This window comes from Ricinus communis, chromosome 4 (assembly GCF_019578655.1).
Source record: "Ricinus communis isolate WT05 ecotype wild-type chromosome 4, ASM1957865v1, whole genome shotgun sequence".
NCBI lineage: Eukaryota > Viridiplantae > Streptophyta > Magnoliopsida > Malpighiales > Euphorbiaceae > Ricinus > Ricinus communis.
The window spans coordinates 24,576,274-24,589,362 of NC_063259.1; the positions used below are offsets into that span (position 1 = coordinate 24,576,274).

The following is a 13,089-nucleotide window of genomic DNA, read 5'->3' on the forward strand; positions in this document are numbered from 1 at the left end:
AAAAACCTGATAATTTTTTTTTTTAAAAAAAAAAAACTAAGTTAGCAAAATAATGTTGACGCAATGTAATAACAATGAATTTTGGCTTGATATTCAAATTTATTATTTCAAATAAACTAATTTGTATAATTTTTTTCTTTTTTTATATTCTATTTTTATTTTTCTTTTATATGATACGAATTATAGCGTTCCAAATATGATTTTGGAATGGTAAGTGTTACATTTTTATATGGTGAGTCAGTTCTTTTACTGATTTAACTTTTATATTTTAATGATTTTCAATATCATGTCAATAAAATTATTAAGTTTTTTTGTTGGAAAATGTATTTCAAAAATTCGTAAATAAAAATAAATAAATTTATTAAAAGTATAAAAAATTAAGATCTAATTAATAATTAAACCTATTTATTAATAATGTGAAATCTCTAATTATACAGAAGAAAAATCCTAATTTGTAACTAAATTTGAACTTATTCATCCAATTAATATATATTTACGAGTCCATTTAACATCATAACAATATATATAAAAGAAGAAAAGTAGGAACATCATAATATAATAATCAATAATGATCAAAGTTTGTAGGCTCTTGAATGTTATGGCTTACTTTCTTTATAAATGTTTAATAAATGAAAACGAATGATTAATAAAATTGTATTTCTTTAAGAAAAATGTCAAAGTCAATAACAATAGGGCATTTGGTACTTGGTAGTAGTATAATGTGTGAACTGAACCTTACTCCATGTCGAAGGGTGTAATGTAGGACTAATATGTCACTGACATTGCCATATCAACAAGTTTTAACCTGAAATTTGCCAAATGGGCAATTTTCAGAAGGAAGCCAGGGTCCATATGGAGACAAACATAATTAGCAAAAGAAGAATCCACCCAGCGAAACAGAAGAATGAAAAAGGAATCTGGATAGACAAGTGTTATAAATTATAATCCTTAGTTCAAAATGTGCCATGCTAGTATTCATGCTTTAGTCATTAATATCTTATGTATTACCCAAAAAGTTCTTGAATATGACAGGAGAATCTTCGATGAAGTACCAAACAAAATCACAGAGTCAGCTTAAGAATTGGTCTCATCTTAGTGATCATACATATATACTAGGGCTCTGCAGTCTTGCATTTCCATGGAAGGGCAGCAATACACTTGTGTGCTAAGAACATGGAGTCTTATAGGCTAATTGAACTATTAACAGCTGCAGCAATTCTTTATCTTATGACAATGTCACAAGCAGGTGAGATTTTGGTTCACCAGACTCTGCAATTGGACATATCATTTCTGCTAAATGTACAACTTAGTTTCTGTGTTTTCTATGTGTTATAATGATCAATTATAGCTGCTTATGACCCTCTGGATCCATATGGAAGCATAAACATCAAATGGGATATCATGTCTTGGACTCCTGATGGCTATGTGGTGAGTGTTTTCTCAATTAATCTCAATTAAGTGGCTTCATGAATTTGCCTATCATGTAAAGCTAAGGCAATGTTTGAAGTCTTTACCATAATTTTGTTACTGATCTGATCAGGCAGCAGTGACAATGAGTAATTTACAAATGTATCAGCCTATAATGAGCCCAGGTTGGACCATAGGATGGACATGGGCTAAGAAAGAAGTAATCTGGTCAATGGTAGGAGCCCAAGCTACAGATCAAGGAGACTGTTCCAAGTTCAAAGGAAGCATTCCACACTCCTGCAAGAGAAATCCTGAAATTGTTGATTTGCTACCTGGAGTCCCTAGAGACCAACAGTTCACAGATTGCTGTAAGGCTGGTGTTATGGCAGCTTGGGGACAAGACTCTTCAGCTGCTGTCTCTGCATTTCAGGTTAGTGTTGGTCTTTCCGGCACATCCAACATGACAGTAAAACCTCCGAAGAATTTCAACTTGTTCGGTCCAGGACCAGGCTATACATGCAGTCCTGCAACAATTGTGTCACCTTCAGTTTTCTTGTCACCTGATAGACGGCGAAAAAGTCATGCAATAAGTATGTTGGATTTTTCCTTTTGACATTTTAAGGCTTTCCTGGTTTATGTTTCTCAAATGTCTCAAATTATATAAATCTCGTACTGCGAGACAGGCACTCTACTAAGTGAAGGATTTATGAACATGTACTGACTAAGATAATTTGCAGTGACATGGATTGTGACTTGCACTTACTCACAAATGCTTGTATCTAAGTACTCAACTTGCTGTGTATCCTTGTCATCCTTCTACAACTCCAAGATAACTCCCTGTCCGTCCTGTGCCTGTGGCTGCCAGAATGAACATAATTGTGTCCACATGTAAGTGGCACTAGTCTATCTAAATTGCAAAAAAGGTGCACATTTGCTATAGACCGGTATGTTCTGCAATTAATAACTTTATTCCTTAGAAGATGTATCTTGGTTTACGCAGGAATGATCCCAAAATTTCCAGTGTGGTGGAATCCGACACACCAAGACTGCGCTGTACACAGCATATGTGCCCGATCCGAGTGCATTGGCATGTCAAAGCCAATTATAAGAAGCATTGGCTTGTAAAAATCACAATTACCAATTTCAGTTATGGAAAGAATTACACACAGTGGACACTTGTTGCTCAGCATCCAAACTTCAACAATATCACTAAACTTTACAAGTTTATCTACAAGCCACTCACGCTGTATAATTCCATGAGTAAGTCCATAGAAGCCTGAGTAGGACTAAAATTGTTCATATATATATGTATATATAAAAATTTGGAAGAATGATCTTCTTGATTTTAAATCGGCAGATGATACTGGGGTGTTTTATGGCATAAAGTACTACAATGACCTACTTCTGGAAGCTGGATTAGATGGAAATGTTCAATCAGAAATGCTTCTTGGGAAGGACATGAATATATTCACATTCCAGCAAGGTTGGGCTTTTCCTTCTAACATTTACTTCAATGGTGATGAATGTATGATGCCTCCTCCAGATTCATACCCATTCCTTCCCAACTCTGCGCATTTCGATCTGGCTACTGCACCGTCACTAGTGACTTTTCTCATCTTGATTTTGCTAGCCTTTTAGTGTTCATGATTCCAGTAGAGATTGAAAGTAAGCACACCAACAAAGATTAGTATAAACAAGAAAGTGCATAGGAAATATAATGTCGATGGTTATAAATGTATATCTATGAAGTATGTAAATACAAGAAATGTATTTATATCAGGAATTCCTCCATATTAAATTAAATCCTTTCTCTTGCAAACCAAATTTGGACAAATGTAAAAAAATTGGAGAATTCAAGAAAGAAACAAAGAGAGTTATGTTTTGATCTGCAACAAAGAGGAGTTTAATGAGCATCATATATATTCATATCATCTTAAAAATCAATTAAACATAAGGGAAAAATGTCAAACCATTATTATCGGTGTCGCTTCCTTACCATGACTGTTAGAAGCTACTGTTAGTAATTTCTTCTTAATTATTAATAGGGATTAATGGATGACGTATGGAGGGTAGGGCTTGAACCCCACTACCCCAAATGCTGCATAAGCAGCATACTACCACACCAGACAGGGATGGGGTAAAAGTATAAATAGATGTTCCATGGTTGACTTTTTTTATATGAAAAGTCAATGAACTGAGAATTCTTATAATCACATGATCGCATCAACATGTGAATGGACATTTGATTCTTACAGTTACAGAAGGTCGACTTGCTCTTTCAATGACAACAATACCCTTCATTGCATCTATTTTGACTTGGTTGTTCTGAATTATATATTAGTTTCCATGTACACATTCATGTCTAACTAGCTGTGAGGTTGAAATTGATGCTCTCAACTCTCAAGGATAAGGCTTTCTGAGAACACAAACTAGTCATAAGCTAGCAGGTGAGTCTTGTATTTGAAGATAATTGGTTCAAGCCTTCATTTGCTTGATGGGTTCACAGTAACTTTTGTATCTTCTGCATAAAGGTTCCATCAAAACACAGAACTTGACTTGAGGCATGGGTTTGTATGGATTTATTTACCCGTTTGTCTTTGTTATGATTTTTTCTCATGCAGGTTAGTCTTTGCTTCAAGTAGTAATTTCAACTTTAGAATCTTGGTTCTATTCATGTATTATTACTTTTGTGCTTAATCTGAAATTCTCAGGGGCATTTAAACCTGTGGATCCAACTGGGAACATTACAATCAAATGGGATATCCTGTCATGGACTCCAGATGGTTATGTGGTAATTCCAGTTTTCTTATTACGTTTCGTAGTTGTTAGAATGGCGCAATTGTCAATATATCCTGGGGCTGGTTGGCTTTAGACTCTCAAATCGGAGTCAAAATCGTAGGAAATCATCAGAGAATGGACATTTTAATTATTTATTTTATTACAATATCAAAACTTTATTAATTGTCATTCTTATTATTCTTATATATTTCATTTATAATTTTAAGTAATAGTTTATTCTTTTTATTTATTTGATCAATTGCTTTGACTTGATTTTTTTACAAAAATAAAAAGTTCTTCTTTTAGGGAAAGAGAGAAAAGAAAATAATTTCCAATTTTTCCTTAAAATCTCAATCCAATTCTAAAATATTTTTAGCTAACCAAACAAACAAGAACTTGGACCTACATTTAGTGTATATGTTGGCTTTCCAGGAGAACAAAACAAACAAGAATGAGGCAAGATGCACATTTTTTTCATTCCTCAAATATGTTTATAAATATGTGATTATTGCTATGATATCCAGGCAGTGGTGACAATTACCAACTATCAAAAGCATAGGCAAATAAAGAACCCTGGGTGGACAATAGGATGGACATGGGCAAAGAAAGAATTCATATGGTTAATGGTAGGAGCTCAAGCCATTGAGCAAGGAGACTGTTCCAAGTTCAAAGGATATATTCCACACTCTTGCAAGAGAAATCCTGAAATTGTTGATTTGCTTCCTGGAGTACCTTATAACCAACAGATTGCAAATTGCTGCAAAGGTGGTGTATTGTCAGCTTGGGGAAAAAACTTTTCAACTGCAGTTTCTGCCTTTCAGCTAACTGTTGGTTCTGCTGGTACTACTAATAAGACAGTAAGACTGCCTAACAAGTTTACTTTCCGAGGAGGCTACACTTGCAGCCGAGCCGCCATTGTCCCTCCCTCAGTTTTTCTGTCATCTGGTGGTCTTCGAAGAACTCGAGCAATAAGTAAGTTTAATTCTTGATGAAATCAGCTTCTTCGCGGAGGAATATGAGATTCTTTTATTTAATTAATGGTCTACTTTTTCTTGATGAAATACCTGAAAAGCTCTGTATCCTTTGTCTATTACTTGCAGTGACATGGAATGTCAAGTGCACTTACTCATAAATGCTGACTTCTCCGAACCCAACCAGGCTGCATCTCGATGCCATCTCTTTAACACTCCATAACCACTCCTCGACGCATGAGCATCTGATCATGAACAGCTAGCTATCTTCTGATATCATAGCTTTTTAAGTTAAGCTATAGTCTTGAGAATTATGATTTATTTAAGAAAATTTTACGTAATAATAAGATTATATACTATTATATATTTAGGATGTTATCATGTCAAAGCCAATTATAAATTGAGAAAAAAAACAAGTTATTGCCATTATGTTGATTCATTCTTTAAAGGCAGTAGAGTAGAATAAACATAAAAATCTCTCAGCATGAACCAATCCTTTACCATACAATATTCTTGATTGACTCATTAGAAGTCAACTCTGTACTTAATAAAATTTAACTTGAAAATTATTTACATTGTGATTTTAACTAAGTTAGATGAAGAGTATCATCTGATGTTCCATCCTTGAACTGCTACCTTGTTATATCCTGAAAGTATCATCTGGGTTCTGAAAAAGAAAATTCTATCACTAAATATTATCAGAAATGCAGTATGAAGTTAGAATCGTTATACCGTACTAAGTAGGAATTTTCTGTAATGGGGATGCTTTTTTTTTTTTTTTTTTTTCCTTTTCCCTATTGGTAACTCCCTAGATATGACTCCCCTGGCCAAATCTTATATCATATTGTTGCATCAGTATTGATAAGCATTTAATCAATTATTGTTAATATACTCTCATTTAAAAGAATGAATCAGTCAGTTTCTTTTTTATCTAAATATGGTGATCTATATTGAGGCAGGCTGCAGGGAAAATGCTGCTAAGAAGTCATCATTAAAAGGGAAGTTGACTACCTCTTCCAGCTTCTATTGGTCTAATTTCATGCTGCATCAAAGTCTTATCCCCCTTGCAAATCAAACAAAAAAGAAAATTAAATTATAAAGAAGGAATTAGGCGGCATAATTTATTAAGTAATCTCAGTTTTTTTTTTTCAATAATTTGGTTGAAGCTTTGGAAGCTTCTGCTGACTCTATCAATGAGAACAAATATCCTCCACTGCTTCCATTCTGCCCTGGATATTTGAGTTATATATAGTTTTGTATTATAAATTTAGCTATGCGATGTCCATAAGAAGCCTACATCATACTGATGCTGATTAGCTTTTTGGTTACATTTGATTGCTCTCCATGAAAAGATTGTCTCAAATGTAGATGAACTGATAGGTAAATCTGATACAAAACATTTGGTAACCGTTGGTTCAAGCCTTCATTTATTTGATGTTCTTCTTCATCTTTGTATCTTCTGCAGAAAGGCAGCTGTATATCAGAGAGCTGGAGGCATGGATTGTTATGGATTTATTTACTCATTTATCTTTGTGATGCTTTTTTTCCACGCAGGTTAGTCTTTACTTCATCTATTTCAATGTTATAAACTTGGTTCTAATCCTGCTGATATACTGTTGCTTTCTGCTTCTTTTCAACTGTAATCTGCATATTTAGGGGCATTTGACCCATTGGATCCAACTGGTAACATAACAATCAAATGGGACCTTTTATCATGGACTCCGGATGGTTATGTGGTAAATTCCAATTTTCTTCTCTCAACCTTTTTGCACTGCCATGTAAATTAGTAGATTTTGTCATCTAGATTTTTGATGTAGAATGTGATTATGATTATCCAGGCAGTGGTGACAATGACCAACTTCCAAATGTATCGGCACATAACTAGTCCTGGCTGGACAATAGGATGGACATGGGCTAAGAAAGAAGTGATATGGTCTATGGTGGGAGCTCAAGCCACTGATCAAGGAGATTGTTCCAGGTTCAGAATTAATATTCCACACTGTTGTAAGAGGAATCCTACTGTCGTTGACTTGCTTCCTGGAGTGCCTTATAACCAACAGATTGCCAATTGCTGCAAAGCTGGTGTGTTGTCATCTCTGGGACAAGATCCTTCAACTTCAGTTTCTGCCTTCCAGCTTAGTGTTGGACTTTCTGGCACTACTAATAAAACAGTAAGATTGCCTAAGAACTTTACTTTGCTCGGTCAGGCACGTGGCTACACTTGCAGCCAAGCAACAATTGTTAATCCCTCAGTTTTTCTGTCATCCGACGGTCGCCGAAAAACTCACGCAATGAGTAAGATTGCTGGATCAAGTTCTTGGAAATACTAATTATTACATTTTCTTTGCGAAATTAATTCAAAATATTGCAATAATTTGGCATTACAGTCAAATTCTTCCCATTATCCTTTCCCTGTTATTTGCAGTGACATGGAACGTAACCTGCACTTACTCGCAAATGCTGGCTTCTCCGGACCCAACCTGCTGTGTATCAATGTCATCTTTTTATAACTCTACAATCGTTTCTTGTCCAGCATGTTCTTGTGGCTGCCAGAACAAGAACAATTGCGTGGAGTAAGTTTTCCACAACTTGATCTTATATCCTGACAGAAGCAGCATTGATTTTCATACTAATGCTCGAGAATTTCACTTAACATGTATCATCTTGCAGGAGCAATTCGAACATTTTAAGCATTGCAGGAGTAAACACACCAACAACAGATAACACCCTATTATTGCTGTGCACACAACATATGTGTCCGGTCAGGGTGCACTGGCATGTAAAGCTTAACTACAAGGATTACTGGCGAGTGAAGATTGCTATCACTAATTTCAACTACGGTGTAAATTATACGCAATGGACTCTCGTTGTTCAGCATCCAAATCTCAACAATGTCACTCAAGTTTTTAGCTTTGACTACACACCAGTGCTCCCATATCCATCCACAAGTAGGTCCATAATTCCCTGAACAGCTTTCCCATTACCTGAATTCTGCAGTATCAGTATCAGTACAGGAACTGTTTAGACCTGATGCATAATCTCTATTGAAATGAGTATTGTGCAGATGACTCAGGTATGTTTTATGGGATAAAATTCTACAATGATGTACTGATGGAAGCCGGACCGGATGGAAATGTGCAATCGGAGTTGATTCTGAAGAAGGATATGAACACATTTACATTTCACCAAGGTTGGGCTTTTCCTAGGAAAGTATACTTCAATGGAGATGAATGCGTGATGCCCCCTCCTGATGAATACCCGTATCTACCAAATTCTGCTCCTGCAAATTGGCTTGCACTGTCAAGTCTCATGCCTGCAATTTTGCTTGTGGTGATCATTCGATTACAATTATAGATCGAAAAAGGGTCAGGTATGTAACTAAATATCTATGCTCAGGAAATGAGAAAAGTGAAGGCACTGTAAACAGGAAGGGGGAAATTCTTTACAGACAAAATGCACAAAGCCAATGTAGAGAGAAATCTCTTCTGTTAAGACTACTTTAAAAGAAAAAGGATAATTAAAAATCTTTTCTCTTCTGTTCCCAGTGTGACCGTTCTCAATCTCTGTAGGATTTGCCATTTTTCCAGAATTTCCTTTTATCTGAAGAATAATACGACGATATAGAATTTCTTTTTATATTTGTCAATTTTTCCAGATAAAGAATTGATTTTAGGTATACAACAGAAACCAGTTCTTTCAGCTTTCTTGGATTCCACGCCACTTCGAATTGAAGGATTCAAATAGAACAACTTCAGTTCAGTATAAATAATCAAAATTAGCTCTTAATATATATTTTCTTTAATGATAAATCATCATAATTTAAACATTTTTTTTTTAAGGATAAGAAAAACTAAGTCTACTTTATTAGGTGACAGATCTCATTCCATCATTCTATGGTTAAAAATTAAAGTTCAAACAAAATATACAATATAATACCAATGGGGCCCAAAAACTTCGTGTTTGATGCAGAAATTTGGATTTTGAACTTTTTCATCCACCGATATTACTAATTGGAGTTATTATCTGAAAAATAAATGTTTTTATTGTATGGGTCTGTAAATTTCCATCCATTTAAATACCTGTTTTTCTTATTTATATAAATCTGAGGGGAGATTGCTGCTATTATTTCATATGTTTTGGTATATGAAATTCTCTTCTTTTTTTTTTTTCCTTGTTTAATTCATAATTACAACGATAATAAATTTAATTGATGAAGGATAATGGAAAAAGAAACTTTAAAATGGATAATTTTAAAATAAGATGCTTAAATCAATAACTTAAACAGTTAAATAAAATATTTAAATTAGTATAATCCTTTTATCTTGTTATATTTTTCATTCTTCTGTATGACAAGGGTTATTTTCTCTTCTCTTGGAAAATTAAAAAAAAAAAGGAAAAAGAAAAAAGAGATGAGAAGAGAAGATATTTTCACCATGAGCCCACCAATTGAGTGATTTATATACTGCCATAACTCTAGGTAAAAAGAAACTTGGGTGAAAATGTTGTTGTCATTATAATAATTACCATTAGTCAACTAATAGGATTTGATGTGCGACCAGCTACCAATTCTGCTATGAACAAGGTACAGTAGATGTATTCCACAATCAAAGCCAAAAGACCCCAGAAAAATCCAGATGAAGAATGGGATAAAGTCACCACGTACAGAAACTTGAAAATGTATCAAGAATCTTGATATCATACCTCACTGGGTCCAAGAATTTTCCAAAACATAAATACAGAGAAGCACCTGTAGTTCTACACCTAACTGGATTGGTAAAAAGTCAGTGAAACAGAAGACTTGTGTCTAAAGCTGTTTAATACTGGCATCTTTGTCAGGCTGATACATGTGGCTTAGTATGTCACCACTGACCACCAAATTTTTGCAAGGGAAATAGAAAATATACCGTTGAGCTGTTATGTTCAATCCTCTGAAAAATCTTCCCGCCTGCAGCTAGCTACCTTTTCCCATCATTTCTCATCAAGAATTTTGCTTCAAGATCCAGGAACCAAAATAAATAAATAAATTTGAAATAAGGTGTTAAGTGTATATTAGAATACAGTGTTACAATGGCAAATTTTCTCATAATTCATCTAACAACCAGTAGGTGAGACATCTTTAGAACATTTCATTTTCACTTTAGGAGTAGTCTTCCTTCTTCTCTATTCCTTTCCTTTTTAACATTAATGCCTGTCTATGCTCTCCAAGTCTTTTGCCTGTAGATTTTCAGTTCAGGGAACTTGAGATGATGGTTGTCGATAACTCTGCCTACTCATCTCAGAAAATTGTCTTTCAGGCAACAAAGTCTCACCAATGGAACTTGTTTGCTCAAGTGAAACTTATTTTGTTGGTTACTTTAGCTTCCTTGATGTTGCCCTATGCTGGTAAGACTTTCTTGCTTGTTTACTTAGTTTCTTGTTCATGACTGTTCATTTTGAGATTATACTTACTTTGTGATTGATATTGTTTTCCTAGATGCATATGACCCATTGGATCCTAATGGAAATATAACCATCAAATGGGATGTAATGTCTTGGACACCAGACGGTTATGTGGTGAGAATTTTCAATATCTCTTATTGGTTTATGACTTCTTGTTCAAAGTAAAACTAGATATATACTTAGACTGAAAATATATAACACCAATATTTCATATGCATGATTTAAGTTTCTTTATTTTTTCAGATTTTTGTTAAATATTTATGCATATGTTGTAATTTTATTCAAAAAATAAAAAGAAAGAAGAAAACTAGCCATCTTGAATTTCTTGGAGGTTGGAAGTTTAAAGACAATGCCTCTAACAGGTTTCAGGACTTCGTTTCTTTTCCTATATCCTTTTGCTCCGAGTGATCAGACAACAATGGAAGAATACAAGAAGAAAGATGCAATCTCACTTTTTCTTGGATCTACATGCAAGATTACTCTTGCTTTAGATCAAAAATTGAGTTCCAGTAACCAAAACATATCCTCAATGAAGTATTAGAAAAACAAATTTTTAAGAAGTTAGAATGATCATCTCGATAATATTTGAAATGAATCTTTGCATTGCAGGCTACTGTAACCATGAGCAACTTTCAAATGTACCGGCATATCATAAGCCCAGGCTGGACTCTGTCTTGGTCCTGGGCTAAAAAAGAAGTGATATGGTCAATGAATGGAGCTCAAGCTACAGAGCAAGGAGACTGTTCCAAGTTCAAAGGAAATATACCACATTGCTGCAAGAAGACTCCTACAATTGTTGACTTGCTCCCTGGAGTCCCTTACAACCAGCAATTCTCAAATTGTTGCAAGGGTGGCGTGGTGGCAGCGTGGGGGCAGGATCCTTCAGCTTCAGTTTCGGCCTTTCAGGTCAGTGTTGGACTTGCCGGCACCTCGAATAAAACAGTGAAGCTTCCCAAGAATTTCACTTTGCTAGGTCCAGGACCAGGCTACACCTGTGGCCCTGCAAAGGTTGTGCCTTCCACTGTATTCTTTACCCCTGATCATAGGCGAAAAACACAAGCACTCAGTAAGTTCGTTTCCTCCAAGTTTTTCTAGATATCTTATCATTACCATTAGGGAAAGTACGTAATCTAACTTTCAGTCTATCTCTATGCAGTGACATGGAATGTAACGTGTACTTACTCACAGTTTCTAGCCTCTAAAAATCCAACTTGTTGTGTTTCCCTCTCCTCATTCTACAATGAGACGATCACTCCTTGCCCGTCTTGCGCATGTGGTTGCCGTAACAAAAACAGTTGTATCATGTAAGCCTGCAAATATTTTTCCCCATTATTGATCTTTATCAGGCATGCATATCTTGGACGTCAGAGTAACTAATGCTGCTATTCAATTGCAAAAAATAATTGCAGGAGTGACTCAAAAGAAGCACACAGAAAAGGCATAAACACACCAAAGAAGGACAATACACCATTGCTACAATGTACGCATCATATGTGTCCGGTTCGTGTGCATTGGCATGTGAAAGTCAATTACAAAGATTACTGGCGTGCTAAGGTTGCTGTTACTAATTTCAACTACCGGATGAACTACACCCAGTGGACCCTCGTCGTTCAGCATCCCAATCTCAACAATGTCACCCAAGTCTTCAGCTTTGATTACAAGCCTTTAGTGCCCTATGAATCCATAAGTGAGTGCCCAAAGAACTCCTCAATCCATTCCAGTTGCAGAAAGTCGCCTGCATATAAAATGATTATGAAGTTTTCTGGCACTGAAATTCCATAATAGAGTTATCATCACTACTAATACATATTTGACTTGTCTGTGCAGATGATACTGGTATGTTCTACGGCATGAAGTTCTATAATGACCTGTTAATGGAAGCCGGACCATTTGGCAATATTCAGTCTGAGGTGCTTCTTCGGAAAGACAGGAACACTTTTACCCTGAAGCAGGGATGGGCATTTCCTAGGAAGGTATACTTCAATGGTGATGAATGCAAGATGCCACCACCCGACGCATACCCATATCTGCCAAATTCTGCCTATAGAAATCCAGTTACATTTTTAACGGTGGCAGCTTCTTTGCTCTTGCTGTTATTATCTTGGTGGTGAATATTCTATGGGGGAAAATGATAAATCTTCAGATCTCTTTGTAAGTTGTAACAGATAACGCAGAGAAATTTTGAAAATCAGAACATTTTTTTATAACAGGTATACAAATCATTATTAACACTCATCCACAGATTAGAAGGAAGATGTGTTCTAGTGTGGGTTAATTCAGTTGCAGAAATCTTTTTGCAGGGGTGAATGACCATGCGAATAAATATGTTACATCCAAAAAGGATCATGGAATTTCTGAGCTGTTCATTCTGCATCATTACAAAAAACAGATTGTTTCACTCGTCCTGTTCGCCTTTTCACACTTCAAGTTTTATCTACTTTTTGATTTCCTTTTCCATAGTATAGGTAGCAGCAAACAGTAATGAAAAAAATCT

At 35.3% G+C, this 13,089-nt stretch overlaps 3 protein-coding genes and 1 pseudogene across 7 annotated transcripts; all 4 read left to right on the forward strand.

Annotated features, from left to right (window-relative positions):
- The first annotated feature begins 1,106 nt into the window (after window positions 1–1,106).
- Window positions 1,107–2,687, forward strand: LOC8265061 (annotated as a pseudogene).
- A 955-nt stretch (window positions 2,688–3,642) lies between these two features.
- On the forward strand, window positions 3,643–5,585 carry LOC112534048 (COBRA-like protein 4). 2 transcript variants are annotated; one of them, XM_025156583.2, is made up of 5 exons: window positions 3,643–3,854; window positions 3,939–4,028; window positions 4,119–4,198; window positions 4,710–5,157; window positions 5,286–5,585. In XM_025156583.2, exons 2-5 carry the CDS (start codon window positions 3,971–3,973, stop codon window positions 5,315–5,317), a joined length of 618 nt encoding a protein of 205 aa, XP_025012351.1. In that variant the 5' UTR covers window positions 3,643–3,854; window positions 3,939–3,970; the 3' UTR covers window positions 5,318–5,585. The 2 variants fall into 2 exon arrangements, with proteins under 2 accessions (XP_025012351.1, XP_048229335.1); XM_048373378.1 differs by lacking the exon at window positions 3,643–3,854 and having other exon boundaries at window positions 3,861–4,028.
- On the forward strand, window positions 5,327–8,692 carry LOC107260906 (COBRA-like protein 4). Of its 3 annotated transcripts, none has more exons than XM_048373377.1 (7): window positions 5,327–5,447; window positions 6,622–6,710; window positions 6,813–6,892; window positions 6,995–7,451; window positions 7,582–7,729; window positions 7,827–8,104; window positions 8,221–8,692. In XM_048373377.1, the coding sequence occupies exons 2-7, from the start codon at window positions 6,653–6,655 to the stop codon at window positions 8,508–8,510; spliced, it is 1,311 nt and encodes a 436-aa protein (XP_048229334.1). In that variant the 5' UTR covers window positions 5,327–5,447; window positions 6,622–6,652; the 3' UTR covers window positions 8,511–8,692. The 3 variants fall into 3 exon arrangements, with proteins under 3 accessions (XP_048229334.1, XP_015571932.1, XP_015571931.1); XM_015716446.3 differs by lacking the exon at window positions 5,327–5,447 and adding an exon at window positions 5,725–6,536; XM_015716445.3 differs by lacking the exon at window positions 5,327–5,447 and having other exon boundaries at window positions 5,725–6,710.
- Window positions 8,693–10,318: 1,626 nt separating this feature from the next.
- Window positions 10,319–12,993, forward strand: LOC8265062 (COBRA-like protein 4). Of its 2 annotated transcripts, XM_025156574.2 has the most exons (7): window positions 10,363–10,538; window positions 10,630–10,709; window positions 11,205–11,661; window positions 11,752–11,899; window positions 12,005–12,282; window positions 12,423–12,805; window positions 12,896–12,993. In XM_025156574.2, exons 1-6 carry the CDS (start codon window positions 10,400–10,402, stop codon window positions 12,704–12,706), a joined length of 1,386 nt encoding a protein of 461 aa, XP_025012342.2. In that variant the 5' UTR covers window positions 10,363–10,399; the 3' UTR covers window positions 12,707–12,805; window positions 12,896–12,993. The 2 variants fall into 2 exon arrangements, with proteins under 2 accessions (XP_025012343.2, XP_025012342.2); XM_025156575.2 differs by lacking the exon at window positions 12,896–12,993 and having other exon boundaries at window positions 10,319–10,538; window positions 12,423–12,804.
- The last annotated feature ends 96 nt before the right edge of the window (window positions 12,994–13,089 follow it).

Excerpts from the sequence above, each read along its gene's own strand:
- LOC112534048 (XM_025156583.2), top strand. The coding sequence starts at position 3,971 with ATGGGTTTGTATGGATTTATTTACCCGTTTGTCTTTGTTATGATTTTT. Across the intron at positions 4,199-4,709 it reads GGACTCCAGATGGTTATGTG|GCAGTGGTGACAATTACCAA; the intron begins GTAATTCCAGTT and ends TATGATATCCAG. Across the intron at positions 5,158-5,285 it reads TCGAAGAACTCGAGCAATAA|TGACATGGAATGTCAAGTGC; the intron begins GTAAGTTTAATT and ends TATTACTTGCAG.
- LOC107260906 (XM_048373377.1), top strand. The coding sequence starts at position 6,653 with ATGGATTGTTATGGATTTATTTACTCATTTATCTTTGTGATGCTTTTT. Across the intron at positions 6,711-6,812 it reads GATGCTTTTTTTCCACGCAG|GGGCATTTGACCCATTGGAT; the intron begins GTTAGTCTTTAC and ends CTGCATATTTAG. Across the intron at positions 8,105-8,220 it reads GCTCCCATATCCATCCACAA|ATGACTCAGGTATGTTTTAT; the intron begins GTAGGTCCATAA and ends AGTATTGTGCAG.
- LOC8265062 (XM_025156575.2), top strand. The coding sequence starts at position 10,400 with ATGATGGTTGTCGATAACTCTGCCTACTCATCTCAGAAAATTGTCTTT. Across the intron at positions 10,539-10,629 it reads CTTGATGTTGCCCTATGCTG|ATGCATATGACCCATTGGAT; the intron begins GTAAGACTTTCT and ends TTGTTTTCCTAG. Across the intron at positions 11,662-11,751 it reads GCGAAAAACACAAGCACTCA|TGACATGGAATGTAACGTGT; the intron begins GTAAGTTCGTTT and ends ATCTCTATGCAG.